The 22266-nt window shown below is 49.3% G+C and overlaps 3 protein-coding genes across 7 annotated transcripts; 2 read left to right on the top strand and 1 right to left on the bottom strand.

Annotated features, from left to right (window-relative positions):
- Positions 1-719: 719 nt before the first annotated feature.
- nt5c2a (5'-nucleotidase, cytosolic IIa) lies at positions 720-11279 on the top strand. 5 transcript variants are annotated; one of them, XM_076016701.1, is made up of 20 exons: positions 720-851; positions 1843-1955; positions 4292-4399; positions 4566-4604; positions 5667-5740; positions 6631-6748; positions 6832-6927; positions 7036-7127; positions 7217-7274; positions 7440-7533; positions 7693-7746; positions 7850-7933; positions 8038-8079; positions 8368-8475; positions 9094-9160; positions 9752-9922; positions 10050-10101; positions 10337-10397; positions 10483-10659; positions 10741-11279. In XM_076016701.1, the coding sequence occupies exons 2-20, from the start codon at positions 1858-1860 to the stop codon at positions 11002-11004; spliced, it is 1857 nt and encodes a 618-aa protein (XP_075872816.1). In that variant the 5' UTR covers positions 720-851; positions 1843-1857; the 3' UTR covers positions 11005-11279. The 5 variants fall into 5 exon arrangements, with proteins under 5 accessions (XP_075872816.1, XP_075872817.1, XP_075872818.1 ...); XM_076016702.1 differs by lacking the exon at positions 4566-4604; XM_076016703.1 differs by lacking the exon at positions 4292-4399 and having other exon boundaries at positions 10741-11278.
- A 4211-nt stretch (positions 11280-15490) lies between these two features.
- On the bottom strand, positions 15491-16704 carry borcs7 (BLOC-1 related complex subunit 7). Its single transcript, XM_076016716.1, has 5 exons — positions 16543-16704; positions 16243-16305; positions 16078-16121; positions 15926-15946; positions 15491-15844 (listed from the first exon to the last, which is right to left on the bottom strand). The coding sequence occupies exons 1-5, from the start codon at positions 16690-16692 to the stop codon at positions 15793-15795; spliced, it is 330 nt and encodes a 109-aa protein (XP_075872831.1). The 5' UTR covers positions 16693-16704; the 3' UTR covers positions 15491-15792.
- A 678-nt stretch (positions 16705-17382) lies between these two features.
- Positions 17383-20983, top strand: cyp17a1 (cytochrome P450, family 17, subfamily A, polypeptide 1). Its single transcript, XM_076016708.1, has 8 exons — positions 17383-17717; positions 17797-17935; positions 18355-18590; positions 18759-18845; positions 19261-19482; positions 19890-20059; positions 20255-20358; positions 20622-20983. Exons 1-8 carry the CDS (start codon positions 17409-17411, stop codon positions 20903-20905), a joined length of 1551 nt encoding a protein of 516 aa, XP_075872823.1. The 5' UTR covers positions 17383-17408; the 3' UTR covers positions 20906-20983.
- Positions 20984-22266: the final 1283 nt, after the last annotated feature.

The following is a 22266-nucleotide window of genomic DNA, read 5'->3' as shown; positions in this document are numbered from 1 at the left end:
ACACAGCTCTTAAACTCCGATGAAGGTGCCACCAAAAACCTGCCTTGTTTTTATAATCACCTGTGTGTTCATGTGCACGCCACTGTTCCAGACCAGCCATACTTGTTTCTGTGTGGAGTTGCAACGTTGTGCCCGGGTCGGCCCGGGTCGGCCCGGGGGGTCCCACCCCACCCTCGTCCAAAAGCAAGTCACTTAGGTCAGCGGTTCGGCTGGCCAGGTGGTGGCGCTCTCGGGTCGCGGCGGCTCAGGACTCTGGAGGATCCATTGTGATGTTGGATAATTCCTTGTACATAATGTATCGTGACAATAAACCTGCTCTACCTTTACCTAAAAAAAAATTTTTTTTAAAAATGCATTTTCCTTTGGTCGCACCCACATAGTAAAGTTTTGAAAATGACTTTCAATTCAAATTCTGCTGGTGGTCATAGCGCAGGAGAGACATCTTCTCACGGAAGGAAAAGAACTGAGCTCATCAATATTCCTGTCCGAGTCGAGCCGAACGGGGCCGGGCGGGACAAACATTAATGAAACAGTATGAGAGGCTTTTTTTTTTAATATATATATATATAAATCATCTCAACCTTCCCGCTCAGCATTTAGCCGCAATATCAGGCAAAAAGAACAAAGACACGCGCTGTGGAAACGTCTCTTTGAAGATTTCAAAAGGCCGCGGCGCCTATAAGAGAAGCGGAGATGAAGGTTTGAATCCAGCAGAGAGCAGTGAGCGCAGCAGCCACAGCTGCGCGAAAAGCCTCGAAGAAGAAGAAGAAGGAGAAGTAGAAGAAGAACGAGGGAAGGAAAAACAAGCGGAACGAGACGCTCGTCGAAGTGGAAGAACCACAAACTGTCTGGTGGGTTTGTCTGAGTTCATTTCTCTGTCCTCTTTGCCTGCTTTTTAATTCCACTCTTGCGGTGTTCAGTGTGTAAAAAAACAAACAAAACAAAAACAACAACTCTACATTACCGCTGCGTCCGCCCGAACCCCCTGCTGGAGCTGCTTGCTAGCTTCCTTCCTTCCTTGCTTCCTTCCTTCCGTCCTTCCTTCCTCGTGTGCAGCCTGCAGCCGCTGCATGACAGCTGTTGTGTCATATCAGTGTGATGGAGGCGACAGTGTCTCTGGGTGAAGAACTCTCTCTATCTCACTCACACTGAGATTGTCACAGCTGAGCAGCAGCTAACTAGCATCGTCTACCCGCATCACCGCCTTCTGCTTCTATCCCGGTGGCGACACACAACTGATTCGAGATTTTTTTATTTTTTTATTTTTTTGTGCTTCTTGTTGATATTCCGCATTGCTTGATATGTATTGTGCGAATGTTTCTCAGAGAATAGCCTCATAATTCATGCTGTCCATGGTTTATGTTTATGTCCTGTATATTACGTTTGAATTAGGGACGCAAATAATCGATTAATCCATTAATCGTTGAACACCTTCAACATTTATCGTCTGGCTTTAAGTTGACCTCTAATGAGTTACAGTTTTTTTGTTTTTTTTTCTAATAATAATAACTTGTTCTAGGTATGTTATGACCGTCACAGTTCCTACAGGTGAATTGCTATTTCCTGCCACTACACTGTTATAACGATATTAACTACCCCGTGGAACAAATGTTGAATTAATTGCGACTCATTTATTTTAATCGAGTAAATCCGACAGTTAATCGATAATCGATCGCATCCCTCGTTTGAATTGCAAAAACGGTAATCGTATCGCTCGCCGGTCTCTGTGAGTTCACTTGGAGGAGAAATCTCTCCTGGTGAATGGAGAATGTAGTGCATTTGTAATGCAGTGAAGAATCATATGGCATCTAGAATTGGAGTCAGTGTCCAATGTCTCCACAGCACTCAGTGGTCAAGATGACTTCATGGAGCGACCGGCTGCAGAACTATGCTGACCTGCCAGCCAACATGGACGGTGTGGCCATGAAGAAGTACCGGCGGGAAGCTCACCACAGGTAGACGGCAGTCGTCATCATGATGCCACTAAAGTAGCACTGAAATGATGGAATGTGGACAAACACTGCCAGGACTTGGCGCGCAGCGATGATATTTATTTATTACCGATCACAGCTTACATTTCCACAGCTCACAAGCACACCAGATGCCAGCCTAGTGGATTCTGGCCTGGTGGGTTCTATCCTGGTGGGTTCTAGTCTAGTGGATTCTAGCCTAGTGGGTTCTGGCTTCTAACCTAGTGGATTCTAGTCCAGTGGATTCTAGTCCAGTGGGTTCTAGCCTAGTGGGTTCTAGCCTAGTGGGTTCTAGTCCAGTGGGTTCTAGCCTAGTGGGTTCTAGCCTAGTGGGTTCTAGCCTAGTGGATTCTGGCCTAGTGGGTTCTAGCCTAGTGGATTCTAGCCTAGTGGGTTCTAGCCTAGTGGATTCTAGTCCAGTGGGTTCTAGCCTAGTGGGTTCTGGCTTCTAACCTAGTGGATTCTAGCCCAGTGGGTTCTAGCCTAGTGGATTCTAGTCCAGTGGATTCTAGTCCAGTGGGTTCTAGCCTAGTGGATTCTAGTCCAGTGGGTTCTAGTCCAGTGGGTTCTAGCCTAGTGGGTTCTAGCCTAGTGGGTTCTAGCCTAGTGGATTCTGGCCTAGTGGGTTCTAGCCTAGTGGATTCTGGCCTAGTGGGTTCTAGCCTAGTGGATTCTAGCCTAGTGGGTTCTAGCCTAGTGGATTCTAGTCCAGTGGGTTCTAGCCTAGTGGGTTCTGGCTTCTAACCTAGTGGATTCTAGCCCAGTGGGTTCTAGCCTAGTGGGTTCTAGCCTAGTGGGTTCTAGTCCAGTGGATTCTAGTCCAGTGGGTTCTAGCCTAGTGGATTCTAGTCCAGTGGATTCTAGTCCAGTGGGTTCTAGCCTGGTGTGTTCTAGTCCAGTGGATTCTAGTCCAGTGGGTTCTAGCCTGGTGGGTTCTAGTCCAGTGGGTTCTAGCCTAGTGGGTTCTAGCCTGGTGTGTTCTAGTCCAGTGGATGTCATCACAAACTCAGCTCTTTCAAAGAAAACACTTTGATTTTTTATTTTATTTTATAGACAAATTAAATCAGTTATAGTTGGGATTGTACTTTTTTTTTCTTTTTTTTTTTCCTTTAATAAACTTTGAAAAATGCAAACTCAACACTCATACCTGACCTGATTCCCTCGCCAATCTGTAAGTTGAAGACTGTGTGAAGCTTAAGCTGAACGGAGCAATGAGTAGTTAAAGGACATCAGAGCCAAACTATCTTTTGTGGGGACGATTTTCAAAAGGGTTCGTTGCCGGTGAAGAAAAAAATGGGTACGATTTCCAAATGTGTCTATTTTTAGGCTTCCGTCTGCATTCAGCTGTGTGTGCTCATACAGGGAGGATTTTCACCAGTGCAAGAGGAAACCAGCTTGTGACAGCGGCCTGAATTTGAAAAACAGCTGCAGCAGTTGGCTGTTTACTCACTATTGCGTGCAGTCATGATAAAGTCTGAGCTGCAGTCATTACAGCTGCTGATTGGCTTCTGCCAACGTGTGTTTGTAACGTCTGACGGCTGTGATATGTGTCGGTTTGAATGTCTTCATGTCTCTCTAGAAAGATGCTGTTCCAGAAATACCGTCCCAACAATTCATTCTGCATATCAACATGTATGTGTTCATTACTGTGTAATCCCAAAGTAAATAGTTACTACAAAAAAACTGCTCGTCATAGAGATCATCAGTAGTGTATACAGGTACCCCCCAGAACATTATATAGAATATCCTGAACAGGTTGCTGTAGTTCTGCAATTCAACTTCAAAGGTGAATGTGACATATTATATAAAGGAATAATATGCAAATCAATATATTATTATCAATATCAAGTTTTTATTTCTTTGGATTTTGCTGATCAGGTCTTGCAGCTTAAAAAAAACAAAACTCAAATTTTATAATAATTTTCTGAGTTTGTGGCTTTGTGGTTTTAATAAGCTGAAAATCTTCATCAGCAAAGTGACAACAAGGAAGTGCTTGAGAGGTCAGTTTGCGTGGAACGGCTCAATAACATGTGTTGCTCTCATCTTTGATGTTAAACTGCCAAAATAAAACAACTTTGACTTGATAATTCTCATTTTTCGGGTGGTACCTGCAGAAGAGCGTAGATTATATCAGGATTATTATTATTATTATTATTATTATTATTATCCATCATCTCTTTTTTTTATTCCAATGAAATGTTTCTGCCTGGTGCATCAGGTCACATGGTGTGCATCAAGCCACTTTATAAACAGTCAAAACAGTTAGCCTGATGTTCAGAGCAGTGTCTGTAGATTTGACGTGGATTCTCTTCAAATGTCAGCACGTCCACAGATGACCCGAGAGGTAGAGTGGAGGCGCCTGCGAGGCGAGATGAGGGCTTAGCGGAGCCTCGCTATGAGTTCCACCTGCCTGGAAAGCTGAGTCAGGAGTAAGAAGAAGAAGCTGTGAGATGTCATCACACTGTTTTTCCTTTTTAGACGGTTGATTCCAGGTGTATTGTTTGATTCTGCTCTGACAATGACCACTGTGAGACCAAGCCCGAGGCTCCTCGGCAGAGTCTAGACTCTCCCTGACCACTATTCTCTATTGCAAAGCTTTCCAAGGGATCTGGCTCAAAACCACCCTGCAATGAGGTACGGCACCCTTCTGTTGTTGGAAGCGACCCAACCGGACTACTCACCCAATGCTTTCTGTTCTACCCCCCCCCCCCTCCTTTCATGTCCATGATGTGAAATGACTGTCATCCAACCGTCATGGAAGTCCATCCATACTGACACTAGTGGTGGGGGGTGGGGGCTCAGGTGGCCATCATTGTGGTTGCTCCATGCGTTGCTCCCATCTTTCCTTTAATCCTCATCTGTGACAGTGGAGCTGAGGCCATCTTCTCATCTCATCCCCTTCATCTGAATAGAAACTCCAAGCCTGTGTGCAGTCTGACTGTCTGCTGGGAGGGCGGAGCTGCGCTGCTCCCAGGGGAAACAAACACAGTCGCAGGGTTATCATGTAGCAAAAACACATTAGAATATAGCAGTCATTTAAAACCCTGGAATGAAGCCAGTATGGAACTGCAGTTAAGTTCTGTGCACCTTGAAGAAGTCCTGGTCCTCCTAGAGTTGCCGTGAGGGAGGAAGTGCAGTTTGATGAGGCAGTGATGAAGATCACAGTCTTTTTTTGTCCAATTAGCTGGACTCTTTGGTGGTTGTACCAAGTAGCGTTGACTCCTGAGTTGTGCGAGTATGTTGTTGTTTTTTTTTAAAGGTTGTAGTTGATTTTTTTTATTTATTTATTATTTTTTTTAATGGTACTTTGGTTAAAAAGGTGGAACTGAGAACCTGAAAATTGGCAGTTGGTTCAGACCTGATTTATTTCAGTGATGCGACGTGAATGCAACGTTGTGGTCGAGAGTTCGGAGTGAATCTGTTGTCACACAACGAGAGCTTAGAGGATTTTATTTCAGATGCATTTGTCATTTACAAATAACCAGTAGGACTGCATGTGTGTTGGTGTTTTGCTTTGTTATTTTGAACATGGTAGTTTGCTCAAACCCAACCTGCTGCTGCTGCTGCTGCTCCTCCACTGTAGATCTGATCCTTCCCCCCCAAGTGGAAAATGTCTGACTTGTTGACTCTGTGCTGTGTCAGTGTCACCGTGCACTCATGTGACCCGCTCTCCTCGCTCTCCTTGCTCTCCTGCAGGGTGTTTGTCAACCGCAGCCTGGCCATGGAGAAGATCAAGTGTTTTGGTTTCGATATGGATTACACCCTGGCAGGTGAGTGTGTGTGTGGGGGGGGGAGGGTGTCTGCCAGACATACAGTATCTACACAGCATGGATCGATGTAGCGTCTGTAGTTAGCATCTGATAGCTCCTCATGCTCCTCCAGCTGGTGTGCAGGGATGTCGGTCTCTCACTGCTCACAAGCAAAGCCAGTACCAGTGCATACCTGAGACCTCTCAACGCACTCACTGTGTTTGATGTACGCTGGTCACATGACCTGAGTGACCTGGCATTCTTCAGGTGGCGTCTCTCCGCTGACCCGCCCGCCTCCTCTCACCTGCGGTGAGGAGGTGTCGGTAGCGCGTCAGGGTGAGTGGAGCCAATCAGAGCTATTTGAGTGCCAAGGCGGAGCTCCGGCCCCGGACTCCAGTGTCAGTGTTCACTGGAACACCGTCAATGAGTTTGTGCAACACACGAGGCAGCGGTGGAAAACGACAGCCAGGCTGGAAGGTGTTGGTGTTTGGAGTGGGATAGAAATAGAATTACAAGAGGCGCCTGGAGTCAATGAGGTGCAGGAGGATCTGCTGCCCTACAGCTGGAGCTTTTATTCAAGCAGAAAAAAACAAATATAATAAACAAATACAAGCCTGACACTCAAAGAAAAACACATTCCCAGAAGCTTCAATATGCAGCAGTCCTTATACAATATATTAACACTAGTTACACACACTGATACCATATTATCACAGTATATGGCAGTACCATATGACCACTGGACTGGCCATCAGATAGTGTCAAATATACTTTCCTTTTTTTGCTATGTGAGTGTTTTTCCTTCATCTTATCTTGACTTGCTGTGTGTGTGTGTGTGTTTGTGTGTGTGTGTGTGTGTGTGTGTGTGTGTGTGTGTGTGTGTGTGTGTGTGTGTGTGTGTGTGTGTGCAGTGTACAAGTCTCCAGAGTACGAGTCCCTGGGCTTCGACCTGACGGTGGAGCGCCTGGTGTCCATTGGATATCCACAGGAGCTGCTCAACTTCGTCTACGACCCGGCCTTCCCCACCAGGTGGGTTGACAGCGAGCTGCTGCTGCTGCCGCTGCTGCTGCTGCTGCTCCGTCTCCCCCTCACTGACCTGCTCTGTGTCTCAGGGGCCTGGTGTTTGACACCATGTATGGAAACCTGCTCAAGGTGGACGCCTACGGCAACATCCTGGTGTGCGTGCACGGCTTCAACTTCCTGAAGGGGTGAGTGTTGCTGCTGCTCCCCCCGCCACCCTCCACCCCCCACCCCCCCCTCTCCCTGTGTGACTACTGACTGATGTGTGTGTGTGTGTGTGGACTTGATGCTCACAGGCCTGAAATCAGAGAGCGGTACCCCAACAAGTTCATTCAACGTGGAGACACAGACCGCTTCTACATCCTCAACACACTCTTCAACCTCCCTGGTAGGACAACACACACGGTCTCTCACCTGCTCCCTGCCTCCCTGCCTCCCTGCCTCCCTGACTCGCTGCTGTCATGTTCCTCTCTGCAGAAACCTACCTGTTCGCCTGCCTGGTGGATTTCTTCAGCAACTGCCCCAGATACACCAGGTGTTTGTGCTCGCAGCAACGCTCACCTCTAGAATAACTAAGACGTGTGTGTGTGTGTGTGTGTGTGTGTGTGTGTGTGTGTGTGTGTGTGTGTGTGTGTGTGTGTGTGTGTGTGTGTGTGTGTGTGTGTCTAATGCACGTCTGCTGGACCTTCCCTCCCTGCAGTTGTGAGACGGGCTTCAAAGACGGCGACCTCTTCATGTCCTTTAAGAGCATGTTCCAGGACGTGCGGGACGGCGTGGACTGGATCCACTTCAAGGTGCGCTCCTCGTCCTTCCCCCGCCGCCAGGAGGTTGACGGAAAGGAAACTCCCGGGGATGACTTTGAAATCAATGAATAAGAACATTGCTCCTGTCGTTGATGTCTTCCAGTGAAGCCCCGCCCATGATTAGTGACCACTCATCATTTGTCCACACAGGGGTCTTTAAAGGAAAAGACAGCGGAGAACCTGGAGAAGTATGTTGTGAAGGACGTAAGTAAAAGGAGCCGGGCTGAATCAGGTTACATCAAGGCACTGGAAGTGGGCGTGACTCACAGACTATAAATATAACCCTGTCTTTTTTTCCCACCTCAAGCCCAAACTTCCTCTGCTCCTGAGCCGCATGAACGAAGTGGCCAAAGTCTTCCTGGCCACCAACAGTGACTACAAATACACACAGGTGACGTCGCAGTCGACAACGGCACCGTCTTAATGTCTGCCGCGCAAATCACATTGAGTTCCATGCGACGACACCGACGCTCAAAGTGTTCCTCTGTCTGGCAGAAAATCATGACCTACCTGTTCGACTTCCCGCACGGCCCAAAGGTAGCGTGTGTGTGTGTGTGTGTGTGTGTGTGTGTGTGTGTGTGTGTGTGTGTGTGTGTGTGTGTGTGTGTGTGTGTGTGTGTGGATCCACGCTGACATGTTGGGGTCTAACTGATGCTGATGAGTGTCTGTGTGTGTGTGTGTGTGTGTGTGTGTGTGTGTGTGTGTGTGTGTGTATCCACGCTGACATGTTGGGGTCTAACTGATGCTGATGAGTGTCTGTGTGTGTGTGTGTGTGTGTGTGTGTGTGTGTGTGTGTGTGTGTGTGTGTGTGTGTGTGTGTGGCAGCCTGGCACTCCACACCGGCACTGGCAGTCCTACTTTGACCTCATCCTGGTGGACGCACGCAAGCCTCTGTTCTTCGGCGAGGGAACCGTCCTGCGGCAGGTCGACACGGTGAGTGGCACACACACACACACACACACACACACACACACACACACACACACACACACACACACACACACACACACACACACGTGCATGCATGCATGGGCTAAGCACTCTTTACTCACTACATTTCCTGCGCTGGATTTAAAATGAATAAGGAGCAGAGTTGGCTAAAGCACAGTTAGCCTGACTGGCTGCGTGTCCAGGACCGCTAGAGCTGAGCAGAACCTCAGTACGGCCACAATAAAACCTGGTGATGGAACCTAAAGCTCAGCTTGGCCCAAAGGTTTTGAGGCTCCCGTCAGGTGGTTTTGCACTCGGCTCCATAGAGAGGAATGTCGCTAAAGTGTCATGGAAACACTTCTTTGGCATCGGTGGACGTGACGTACGGGGTCACGTGACCAGCTCACTGACCAGTGAAAATGGAGCCTTACGATTGGACGTAGATCAAAGAGTATAGAATCCTCCGTCCTCCTCACGGGGAGGGGGGTGGGGGGTCTCCCGCTGGAGCAGACCGGGATTACAGCTTCACAGTGGAAACGCCTGCATATCGCACCTGTACGTTGTACTTTGTGTCGTTGTTGTGACTCCCAAGGCGTTGCGTTGACTGTGTGACTCTTTCAGACCACAGGGCGGCTGAAGATCGGCACATACACTGGACCTCTGCAGCATGGCATCGTCTACTCTGGAGGTCAGCGTTGGTCCGTTCACTGCACCTCACTCACACGTCTCAGGTTACACAGCAGCTTCCACTGTGACAACAGGTCAACAGCTGCAATGTCTGGGCTGTCACAACTATCCAGAAGACTGTCTCTAGACCAGGGGCTGTCAAACATAAGGCCCGCGGGCCGGATCAATATAAAAAACTGCAATTTTATCAATGAAAGAAGAAAGTGCTGTTCTAAATGTGTCCACTTGGGGTCGCAATATCGTTTCTGCTTCGCAAACACACTCAATACTGGGCTGAGCAACCCGGCACCGGAGTAGAGTAGAGTAGAATAGAGTAGAGTAGAGTAGAGTAGACTTAAAGGTAGAGTTTAGGCAGAATTTCACCTGCGTGTTTGCAGCGGTGACCTCGTCCTGTCTGCACCAGCGTTCTGTAGTGGAGCCCTGGATAGTGGAGGAAACCAGTTCCACCCATCAGAAACCAGCCTGCAGCGGTCCTGCACCAACTCAGGAAAATATATATAAATATATATATATATAGAAATAAGCACAAATCCTCCTGAGTGACTGCAGCTTGCTGAGTGATCAGCAGAGGTGTTGATGATGTGCTTTGCAGGTTCCTCAGACATTGTGTGCGACCTGCTGGGCACCAAGGGGAAAGACATCATCTACATTGGAGACCACATCTTTGGGGACATCCTCAAGTCCAAGAAGCGCCAGGGCTGGAGGACCTTCCTGGTCATCCCTGAGCTGGCCCAGGAGCTGCACGTCTGGACAGACAAGAGCTGTGAGGGAGGAGCATGGACGCACAATGATTGAACACCTTGGGCCGGTTCTGTTGAAGCTCCTGGGGGAAACTCATTCTGTGCTCTGTGCTGGGGTGTAATGTGTTGATGTGAACTGCTGTTTTTCAGCCATATTTGAAGAGCTTCAGTCTCTGGATTGCTTCCTGGCAGAACTTTACAAGTGAGTCGTGTTGCTTCTCTTGGGTCTCACACTGGGGTTTCATCCTGTTGCACCTTGAAGTTCACACCATCAGAGGTTCTCTTCTCTTTTCAACTCACTTCCCCTGAGAGATCTCGAAGGTTCTTCTGTCGTTTTTATTTATTGTTTTGTCCTTTATGGAAGACAAAAATGTCTCTCGAGGAGGAAACGGTGCTGCACTCTGGCTGATGAAGGTGTGTGTGTGTTCTGTCCTCAGACACCTGGACAGCAGCAGCAACGAGCGTCCAGACATCAGCTCACTGCAGAGACGCATCAAGGTAGAGCTGCTGCTGCTGCTGCTGCTGCTGCTGCTGCTGCTGGATGCGAGCAGTGACGCTCCCCGTGTGTCCCTGTGTGTTGCAGAAGGTGACCCACGACATGGACATGTGCTACGGCATGATGGGCAGTCTGTTCCGCAGCGGCTCCCGCCAGACCCTGTTTGCGTCGCAGGTGATGCGCTACGCCGACCTGTACGCCGCCTCCTTCATCAACCTGCTCTACTACCCCTTCAGCTACCTCTTCAGAGCCGCTCACGTGCTGGTAAGAGCCCACTGCTTGACTGCTATCAACCAAGCATATTCAATGTTATATTCGAAATTCCCCCTCCCTTCCTCCCTCCAGATGCCTCATGAGTCGACGGTGGACCACGCCCACATCAGCCTGCTGGACTCGGAGTCTCCTCTGGCCACCAGGAACCGCCACGACGTGGACCTGAAGGAGATGGAGTGCAAGAGGCACCAGCTGACCCGCTCCATCAGCGAGATCCAGCCGCCACACTTCTTCCCCCAGGCACCGCAGGAGATCACACACTGCCACGACGAGGACGACGACGAGGAGGAGGAGGAGGAGGAGGAGGAAGAGGAAGAAGAAGAAGAGGAGGAATAGAGGAGGAGACTGGAGCACTGTGTGTGTGTTCAGATGTCCAGGTGGAGGTTTGACAGCCTGCTGAAGTCACTCTGGAGTGACTGAAGAGTGAACGTTCACCAGGCAGCAGGTGCAGTGGAGGAAGAGCACGGAAGTTCTTCTGCCTCCGTGAAGAACAGCTGGCAGTGCTCAGACAGATGTGCCATGTTTGTATTGAGACGTTTGGTTTTTTTTTTTATCGTTATTATCGTCATTATTATCCATTAGTACTGTAAAGCTGTTAATGACATACGGTGACATCAGTCACAGCAGTGGGAGTGGCTGGTTACAGTGGGGGGTGGGGGGGGGGTTTGTTGCTCAGTGATGTGGACCTTTTTATCATCTTCAAGCTGCCATGTAGAAACAGCTGTTTATATATTTGACCTATACAAACACAGGACTCTGTGAACCAGCAAAATTCCAAGTTGGACTCAGTTAAATAGTATGAACGATATCAGTGCCAAGTCCTACCAGAGCTTGGCCTCTTTATGATTTTCTACATTGTGAAGTTGATGGTTCAGCATCAGCTGGTGAGTCAGACGGAATTGGAACTGTCGCCGGGTCAAACTTCCTTCCACTGTCTGAAAGAGAAAAGTCTGAACGGTTCAGTGTGATGGTTCAGTGTGTTCATACGTCTGACTCAGTCTGACTCAGTTCATCAAGCAGTTCAGTTACTGCGAGAAGTTTCTAGACGTCAGTTTTAGCTTCTTTTTGTTTGTTTTTTTCCTATTTGAATTTTCATTTTGACTTTCAATTATTTATTGAATTTCTATTTTCCTGAATTCCAAGCCTGCTGACTGGTGAGTGTTGTGCGTTGAAGCCGCTCAGCTTGGATTGTAGTGTGTCAGTTGTGTGTGTGCTGGCGGTGTGTTCATGATGTGACTGAAGCTCTTCTGCAGCTGCTTGCTGTAAACACGCTGTTACTGCAACATGAGAAGTGACAGTGAGCCTCTGTGTGTGTGTGTGTGTGTGTGTGTGTGTGTGTGTGTGTGTGTGTGTGTGTGTGTGTGTGTGTGTGTGTGTGTGTGTGTCTCATGCACTGGCACATGGTGTCCCTGCTGGTAGAAACTGGTAGTGGTGCCAATACGGTTGTTGTTGCAGTCTCTATTTTCTAGGATTCATGTTGGTCTCTCATCATGAGCCCACACTGCTGCTGCTGCTGCTGCTGCTGCTGCTGCTGCTGCTGCTGCTGCTGCTGCCTTGGCTGTTTGATTTCATCAAATAGAATTGTGAAGGGCCCCTTGGCAAAATGTGTGTTCCGGTGTGTCTGCTGTGTGAAGTCTTGCTGTTGGTGGGAGGACTTTTTGCTTCATGATGCTATGATCTATTCTGCAATGATTTGGACCGTCCCTCTGCACCCTGGTTACGTTTATGCCTGTGTTTGAATAGCGGAGCAATTGTTTTTATCATCAGACGACTGTAAATCAAATTGTGACTTTGCAATTTTTCAAGGCGTTCATTTTTTGACGCCGTCGTTTTTTTTTTTTGTTGTTGTTGTTGTTGTATCATTTTTCAAAGATGCGTTTGAAGAACTGCTGAACGCACCGACGCTGCAGTTGTGATTGTCGAATTCATGATTGATGTTTTTAATAAATCCTGAGCCAATGGAACCAAGTTGTACTGATGCTGCTGTAGAACTGAAGGGGAACTGTAAAGGATGCAGAAAAGCCAAATAGAACTGCTCTTCTAACATATATATATATATATATATATATATATATATATATATATATATATATATGTATATGTATATGTATATATATATATAAAATATATATAAAAAACCAACAAAAACAAAAAAAAACAAAACAGTATTAATAACCTCAGAGAGCGATCAATTAACCCTCATAAGAGGGGCAATACAAATCAATAAATACAAGGTCAGCCAAGGAGCTTCTCAGTCTTTCAGGTTATATATATATATATATATATATACATACCTACACAAATGGTAAAACAGTCTTCACCTGGTGTTCAGTATTGCCTAGCATTAATGTAATCAGGCGCAACTTTAGCCACCTAGCATCACCTTAGCGAGATACTCCGACGGAGTCGGACACCTGATGAAGAAACATTTCCAATTCCAGCATTAAAAAATAGAAACAGAGTCTAGAATGCAAGATGAAAGCATGTGCATGTGTGAGCTCAGTGACACCGTGATGAATACGCCAGGAGCGAGGTGTCTCGTGAATTGTTGAAATGGTACAAATGTGCCAATAGATAACACATAACACCCTCCACCCTCCACCCTCCACCCGCCTCCACTCTGAAGCGACGGTGTTGACCTCAAGGCCGTGAATCTCTGCAGAACACAACAGCAGCAGTCGCGTCCCTGAACCTGGAAGCCGGCAGACATCAAGCTGCCGATAAGACGGTGAGCTGTCGTCACACCAGAACATCAGCTGCACTCAAGGTTCTGAGACTGCGGGCCAAGCAGGGACCTGGAAGCGCTGGTGTGTGGAGGACGGAGCTGCACGCCTCTGGTTTGCTTTGAACTGAGCAGTCGGGGAGTTGACAACAGGCTGAGAGGTGGAGACTCCAGCGGGGGGGGGGGGGGTTCAGAGTGAATGCAGGCCTGTTGATGAGGAATGAAGCCAGCAGGCTCTACACTTTGATGACCGTGGAGGGAAATAAATAACAAGAGGCCTCAAAATAAGTGACAGCCAGTGTCGGCGGTCCTGGGAGCGACCGGGATTCGAACCCCCCCCCACGTCACTCTCCTGGGGGGGGGGGGTTCCCACCCACTTCTCTTACACACTGAGCTATCAGCTGACTGGTACGAGATGTCTCCTGCTACATTTACCCTTCTTTTCTGGCATTGCACTTTAAAATGCAGCGATGCCGGTTGTCGGACTCGAACCAGCGACCACAGCAACTGAAAGTCAGCGCTCTAACAGCCAGAGCTACCTGCTGCCTCTTGGAGCGTCTCTACTGGCAGCCTTATCTTCCCTCTTTTGGGGCCATTGAACTTCAAAAAGGATCTTTGCCATCCCGAGACTGGATCCACCAACCACGGGACTCCAAGTCACTTCTCTTGCACACTGAGCCGTCAAGTGACGCCGGAGGTTTGTCTCCTGGCGCATTTATCCTTCCTTTCCTGTCATTGCACTTCAAAATGCAACCGTGCCCACTGTGAGACTTGAACCGCCAACCTCAGGGGTCAGAGTCGGTTCACTTGCACCCTGAGCCATCAGCTGACTCCTGCACTGCATCTGTCTGACACCATGCACTGGCAAATCCCTGAAGTCCCCGGAACTCTTTGGGATTACGCAATCCAGGAAACTACAAATAACTACAAAGTGCAATGAGAGGAATTGTTGCTGGAGAATCTTTTGTCGTGGTTTTGTGGTTTGTGCGTCTGTGTGTGAAGCACTGAGGCCTTCTTCACTTCTTTGGCCTGCAGCGCTGAAGACGGCCTAGTGGTGAACACCACCGACTCCCAGCCAGGAGGTCGCAAGATCAAATCCAGCGTGGACCTGAGGTACAACACTGTGTGCGTGTGTGTGGGGGGGGGGTCTCAAACAAACAAACAAACAACCAAACAAAACCAAAATCAAACCAAACAAAAACCAAACCAACTAAACCTTGCGTCCGTTGCGTTGCGTCCGTCGAATTTCCGAGCATTTCAATCTTCCGGAATTTCCTTCAACTGAGATCAACACCAGGTAAGTGGGTGGAGCTAGCTGTCAAGCTAGCTCCCCCCCCCCCCTTCCTTCTTTTCAAATTCTAATTGATTTAAAGTTAAATGAACAAGTTGACTTTTCTCTGGACATGAAACACTTGACCCGTCTCGCACGAAGACGGCGGGAGGAGACCCGTGCCTGAACCTGCCTGTCAACTACACACGGAAAGATCCTCGAACCCAAGACTTCCCAGAGATAAGAGCGCCAGCAGGGGGTTTTCCAAGAGCGGTCAGGCAGCTCAGTGGCTGAGAGGAGGAGCTCTCCATCACCAAGGTTGGTGGTTGAAGAGCCGCGATGGGAGGACTGCTGTCTGCACATCACAGGAAGTGCAACCCTGAACCCTCTTCTGCAGCGTTCACAGATATTCTCCCTTTCACCAGAGCTTTCCCCGTCAGACTCAGAGTACCTGCAGCTGTGTCCTGCACTGGGGAAAAAAAACGCTCTTTGTTGCACAAGCAAGCAGCCAAGGCGAGCCAGCGGGAGCAGCGCCTCGGGGACGCAGTCAGGGCTGAGCAGCTGCTGGCCTTCACGCTGCTGATAAGCGGCGGGTCTGAGCTCACCATGCAGGCAGCTGCTCGGCTTCAGCGCCGCAGCCTCACTGCTTTATCTCCAGGCACAAAGTGTCTGTTTCACCTCACGTCAGAGGCCGTTGCACTGCTGAGGGAGCCAACATGAAAAACCCCTCCGTGAGTGTGACCATGAGCAGCAGCTTCACTGCACTACACAAGCGAGAAGGATCCAGAAACAACTTGAGGCTGGACGCTTGCTTTGAGAAAGGCGGTTTATTAATCAGCTTGGGTTCAAAAAGTTTGGGCGTCAGGTGGATTTTTATTTTTTTTTGATTGGAAACAACTCATTTTTGTTGCCATCATGAAAGCGACGCTATAACTGTCAACTGTTTTTAATAAATGAATATACATTTGACACAGCAACGGCAAAACAACAGCGACGATACAAAAAAAAAACTAACACACTGAGAGCCTGGGTTGAAAGACAAAAAAAAAGAGGAGAATTGTGTGATGAGAGCTGCCGCCCACTCCACTGTCCAGCAGTTTGTGAGTCTGCGAGTCTGTGAGTCTGCAGGCCGTCACTTCAGCAGGTGTCTCAGCTGCTCCTGCAGGTTCTTGGAGTGCTCCACACTGGAGGACAGGCAGAGCTCTGCGTTAGCACCACAGCTTGCTGAGGAACACACACAGGCTAGAGTCTTTCCCTGCACTTACTTCTTCTGGATGGCCTCCTGCCTACACACACACACACACACGGACAGAGGACAGACAGACAGAGAGACAGACAGACAGACAGACAGACAGAGAGATTAGTTGACTTCAATAGAAAGAGTTGGGTCAGTACCTGGTACTACACGAGTACTTACTGGTACTGCAGATGCGTGGTGATGATGGACATTTTCCTCAGACTCTGGAAGACAGAGGAGGCTATGGTGATGAGTTCAAGGACAGTGGGAGCAGACAAGACCTTCAGGACTGACTGTCAGACTGGACTTCACTCGTCATGGTGGTCACTGCTGGGGAAAACTTACATCCTCCGAGTGCAGGATGGCGTCTTCCTGGATCACCATGTTCCTGGCTGCTTGGCCCAGCAGCTGGGAAACACAAGCGACACAATGGCGACTCAGGGCTTCGGTGGACGCTTTATTTTTGGATCATTCCGCCACATTAGTGGGTGTTTTTTTTTTATCTGATAGATCAGCTGATGAGGATCAAATAAACACAACAAACAACTCCCGGGACCCGGATGATGCAGTGGCGTTCTGAGCGCTTCACTGTGCTGAAGATGACCTGACACGACAGATGGCAAACCAAGTGAAAACTTTTTTTACCTCCTGACTGCGGGATCCCTTCAACACCTGGCGGGTCAGGGCGATCACGTCCCCGCTGCACGAGCCCACTCGGTCCGATAACAGACCTTTGACGGACTGGCCGAACCGAGGCTGCGGTTCTGCGGACGCCATTTTCTGCTTTGTTTTCATCAGTGACGGGGCGCGGAGAGGGCCAAACCAGTCGCAGGATGAGAAAGCGCGAGTGTTGAATGTGTCGTTTTGTTTTCGACTTATCTATGTATATTTATTGTTGTTTTTTGTTGTTGTTTTTTTTGCTTTGTTCGTTTGTTTTTGACTTATTTTTATTTTGGCTTGGGTTTTGTGTCCACAACTGTTTCCTGTGACTGCACGATTAAATAAATTACTTTGATGGCTCAAATGTTAATTTTAAAATTCAATGACACTTAAATGCATTTCTAAGTATATAAACTTATATTATATAGTTATAGTCCAGAGAAAAAACAAAAGGCTGACAAAAACATATTCAGACTTTAAAAATGTTTTTTCTACACATTAATAACTAAGCAAGTAACTTTAACCAATCCACTTCTATGTCCTTGCAGTTGTTATATTATATTTCCCGCTAGGTTGCTAAATGTCCGTGATCTTGTAGCTGGGGGGGGGGGTTACTTTGATTGAAAGTGGCTTGTTACAAAGGTGCAAAGTGAGCCCTTGTTGCCAGTGTGCTGCTGCTGGAAGCCTGAGACAGCCCAGCCCAGTCAAGGACTCGACATTGATGAAGTCCTATAAAAGCTCGGCCCTGAAGTCCATCTGGATCCTCCTCCTCCACCACCACCTCCTCCTCCTCCTCCTCCTCCTCCTCCTCCTCCTCTGGCGCTCCGCAGGGACCTCCACCGCGTGGCGACATGGACTGGCTCCTGTCTCTGGGTGTCTTCCTGTTCATAGGTCTGCTTCTGCTGGTGCTGCAGCTGATGTTGAAGGAGCCTGGACGGAAGGAGCCCCCCCGGCTGCCTGCGCTGCCCCTGATTGGCAGCATGCTCAGTCTGTGGAGCTCCAACCCTCCCCATGTGCTCTTCAAAGCGCTGCAGGGCAAATATGGACAGACGTACTCCCTGATGATGGGCTCCCACCGCGTCATCGTGGTCAACCACCACGCTCACGCCAGGGAGGTGCTGCTGAGGAAGGGGAAGGTGTTTGCAGGCCGGCCCAGGACTGTGGGTAACCCCGTCCAGAACCTTCCGCCTCCTCCTGGCAGCAGCGCTCACTCATCTTTCCTTCCTCCTCCATTTGAAGGTGACCACAGACCTCCTGACTCGAGATGGCAAGGACATTGCTTTTGGGGACTACAGCGCCACCTGGAGGTTCCACAGGAAAGTGGTCCACGGTGCCTTGCGTATGTTTGGAGAGGGCTCTGCGTCCATCGAGAAGATCAGTGAGTGCAACACACGCGTTCACACCTGATCCTGGAGGTTGGCATAGTTCTGTATCGAGCAACAGCGTAAGCTTGTCTAATGTCTTCAGGTGACAAACAAATGATACAATCTGTGTGACATGTTCAATATAATCTCCAACTATTGTATCATATGTATCACTTTCTGACCTCCAGACCATCGTGAAGGTGTCGGTCAAATGGCTGATGTGATTATTACATCGCTTTTGAATAACAGGCAACTTAAAGATCATTTTTGCCTCAATATTTTGCGTGTGTTCTTGGATTTCAGTCTGTGGAACCGTGTGGAACAGTGTGGAACAGTGTGGAGCAGTGTCAAGCTGCACTCTGGTGTCGCTTGGCCCAGGCTCAGTGGCTGAGCGGTACCTGCTGGGTGGACTAACGGCTCGTCCTGTCTCCAGTCTGTGCAGAAGCTCGGTCTCTGTGCTGCCTCCTGTCTGAGGCCTCGGCCGCCGGACTGGCCCTGGATCTGTCTCCCGAGCTCACCCGGGCCGTCACCAACGTCATCTGCTCGCTGTGCTTCAGCTCGTCCTACAGTCGGGGGAACGCTGAGTTTGAGTCGATGCTGCGGTACAGCCAGGGCATCGTGGACACTGTGGCCAAGGACAGCTTGGTGGACATCTTCCCCTGGTTGCAGGTGGACGTGACGAGCTGCTTCCCACACAAACCCCTCTCTGCTCTTTCTTTGTTTTTAATCACTTCTTCCTTTTTCTTTTAAATAACTCACTTCTTGCCTTAAAACATAACTGTGATAGTGAGGTTCGACTCCTGTAAGAGAGCCACAGTGCCGGTGTCTTTGTTGCAGATTTTTCCAAACGCAGACCTGCGTCTTCTGAAGCAGTGCGTCTCGCTCAGGGACGAGCTTCTCCAGATGCAATATGAGCAACACAAGGTAGGCTCGCACACCACCACGACGCTCTCATTCTGTCCTGTTTGGAACCAGAGTCCATCTTCTCGAGACTCAAGCGAGTCTGAGTCGAGGATGTCATCTAATTCATCTTCCACGACACCATCATTCTGTCTCACGCCCGTCTCTCTTCTTGTGTTGGTGAGACTTGCTAGAACATTTCCAGATGGTGTCATTTTCTCTCCTCAGAAGTCGTGAGCCAGATTCCATCAATGATAGCGTTGACCTTGGTGTAGCAGCTCAGTGTTGTAGCGTTTGTTGTTGTCCTGTTTGTCTGATTCTAATGATTTCAATCATATCATTTGATATTCTTTTTGTCCTCTCTGTGTGTGTGTGTGTGTGTGTGTGTGTGTGTGTGTGTGTGTGTGTGTGTGTGTGTGTGTGTGTGGCCTCCCACCAGACAGACTACAGTGAGCACGTGCAGAGAGATCTGCTGGATGCGCTGCTGAGGGCCAAGCGCAGCTCCGACAACAACAACGACTCAGCGGAGGTGGGAGCAGAGTCGGTGGGCCTGAGTGACGACCACGTCCTCATGACTGTGGGGGACATCTTCGGAGCCGGCGTGGAGACCACCACCACGGTCCTCAAGTGGGCCATCACGTTCCTCATCCATCACCCCCAGGTAGGGCTCCCCTTGATGGAGAAATAGGAGCGTCCTCTGGTGTTCCCACTCACATTTGCATGATTGGTGTCACACATCACATGGAATACTGGCCAACCTGGTTCTGTTTTATTTTAGCGTGCTCAGTGTCCACTGTATATGTGTATTGAAAGAAAAGCCAATATTGGAGCACATGCTGGACTCAGGAGCAGTCCAGCATGCGCTCCCAGGGGCACCCATCCAAAGAGGTGCTCTGTGGCTGAGGAAAAGACAAGAAGAAGCAGCACCAGCAGAACCTCCAAGGCACAGAAAAGTTCAAGAGTCTTTATTGTAGCGCTTCGGTGCCGTTCAAAACCAAGAAAAGCTCTGATGTGTTCTGGCAATCAAGCCTTCTCAGAGGGTCCAGAGGGTTCCTGTGTGTTGTTCAGGTTCAGAGGAGGATCCAGGAGGAGCTGGACCGGCAGGTGGGTCTGGACCGGCCTCCACACCTCAGCGACAGAGGCAGGCTGCCCTACCTGGAGGCCACCATCAGGGAGGTGCTGCGGATCCGACCCGTGGCTCCTCTCTTCATCCCACACGTGGCCCTGAGTGACACCAGGTACACACACTGCACTTCCCATCAGCCACTGCTGCTCCACTGCAGCGTCCTTCCACCTTTCTTCAGCCACGGAACTGTTTTCACATCAGAACCCCCACAGTGCAGTGGTTGAAAAGCACTGTTCTGCTGCTGGAGCTTCATCGTCAGGGTGTGGTGGCACACATCTGACCTGGTCACGTGTCTGAGTCTTTCCAGCATTGGGGAGTTCAGAGTGAGGAAAGGAACTCGAGTCGTCATCAACCTGTGGTCTCTGCACCACGATGAGGAAGAATGGAGGAACCCGGAGACCTTCGACCCGGGTGAGCAGCTCTGAAATTCTGCTCCCTCCAAACTCTGAGCCAGTGGTTTGGAGTGAGTTCCGTCTCTCTAATCAACGGGCTTTGGATCTTCAATCTCTCTGATAGTCACGTCGTTGTCAATCAGACCCTGACTGAAGCTGTGATTTTGATTTATTATCATAACCTGCTTATTTCCTGTTGTGCTGATGTGGTCCTGCAGCAGCTGTGCACTGCACTTTTACTGCTTTGACCAGTTGCAACTGTGACCCTTTCTCTGTGTTCAGGCCGCTTCCTCAACAGCGAAGGCACCGCCGTCATCACCCCGTCGTCCAGCTACCTGCCCTTCGGCGCGGGACCTCGGGTGTGTCTGGGTGAAGCTCTGGCCAAGATGGAGCTCTTCCTGGTCCTGTCCTGGATCCTGCAGCGCTTCAGCCTCTCCGTCCCACCGCACGCTCTTCTGCCCAGTCTGGAGGGCAAGTTCGGAGTGGTGCTGCAGCCCGTCAAGTACAAGGTGGCCGCCACGCCCAGGCCGGGCTGGGAGGGCAGGGGAGGAGCCTGTGAGTTCTGAACAAGACCTCCTGCACAGCACACTACTGAGGGAGACTTTGAGCCAGACACCCAACATCTGCTTCATACCACAGCAGAGGCAGTTTGTCCAGTGGAAAATGTATTGTATTTTATTTTCTTACCATGCCTCGAAAATGAAGTATGAGTGCAAGATGCTCGAGACTTAGCACACTGGCTCATCCCGGAGGACTGTCAGCGAGAGGCAACACATCCACACCGCCACCAAAAGAGGGCGCCCGCGCTCCGTGTAACATCCACAAGAACACCAGGGCCTGATGCTCCTGCACGCGCGCCTTGCTGACCTGCCGTTGGTGGACCTCCGTTGAATAAAGAGACGAGAGTTTGCTGCGCGTTTGACTTTTGACTTTTCGCTCTTATTTTTTTGCGTTTGTTTGTTTGTTTGTTTGTTTTTCTGATGGGACTTGAAATGTGCTGTTGCTGTTAATGTTCATGATGTGTTCTGACTGTGCGCTAGCTGTGTTTGTGTGTTGAGATCTTCAATAAATATTGATGACAGGTTCAGTTGGTGACGTAGGATATAAACGGTAAAGTTAGGGATCCCCAACATACGCAGGGTCCATTCAACAGTCATCCTTCCTCTCTTTAGCTTCTTACCAGTCGTTGATATTTTTTTTCCTTTGGCCCTTTTTTTGATTGAAGCTCGGAGCTTCAGCTTATTTTGCCTCCACTTTTAAAACAGTACAGGTTCCTGAATCCTGTCATCGTAACACAAAATCACCCGCTCGATAACTTTGTCCATATAAAGGTGTTAAAATAAATTGAAATCCGACTTCAATTAACCATGTTTTAGAAGGCAGTGTTTTGGCCCAAAAAAAAACTCGAGCAGAAGTAAAAAAAAAAAATCTGATGTTTTTTTATTTTTTAGATCTCCGCCACAGGGACCCTGTTTCCCTTGACTGCTGTGTAAACTGCTGCCACTCTGAAGGCTTTGGGGGGAGATTCCAAGCCAGAGGGGGTTTGTGTTCTTGTGGAGTGAGGATGGGGTGAGGTGGGAACCCCCCCACTCTCCCCCCCAGCCCCCCCAGCCCCCAGCCTGTGTGTGAGCACCGGGAGCCCCCCGCTCCGCCACTTTAAAGTGCCTCTGCGGCTCTATAGTGAGCGCCATCACCATTCACACATGTGTTTTGTTGGCTGGCGTGCTGATTGACAGCCAGAGCCCGCCCCGTGCACTTGTCCTTTCACTGGAATTGGTCGGGCCCTGGTATCTGTGGAAATTCCCTCCTGCTGGAGCCTTGGCTCACACCTGACTGGTGCTGGTGAGCAGGAGAATGCCCGGGGCCACGGGCACATAGACCCTCAGCTGTCCACCGCCGCCGCTCTTATTCCAGCAGCAGACCCCCG

The sequence above is a fragment of the Nelusetta ayraudi genome, unplaced genomic scaffold (genome assembly GCF_046127955.1).
Source record: "Nelusetta ayraudi isolate G7.1 ecotype Tasmania unplaced genomic scaffold, CSIRO-AGI_Nayr_v1 ptg000235l, whole genome shotgun sequence".
In the NCBI taxonomy this organism is placed as follows: domain Eukaryota; kingdom Metazoa; phylum Chordata; class Actinopteri; order Tetraodontiformes; family Monacanthidae; genus Nelusetta; species Nelusetta ayraudi.
The sequence above is the reverse complement of the archived record's forward strand: the minus strand, read 5'-3'. Positions and strand labels throughout refer to the sequence as shown.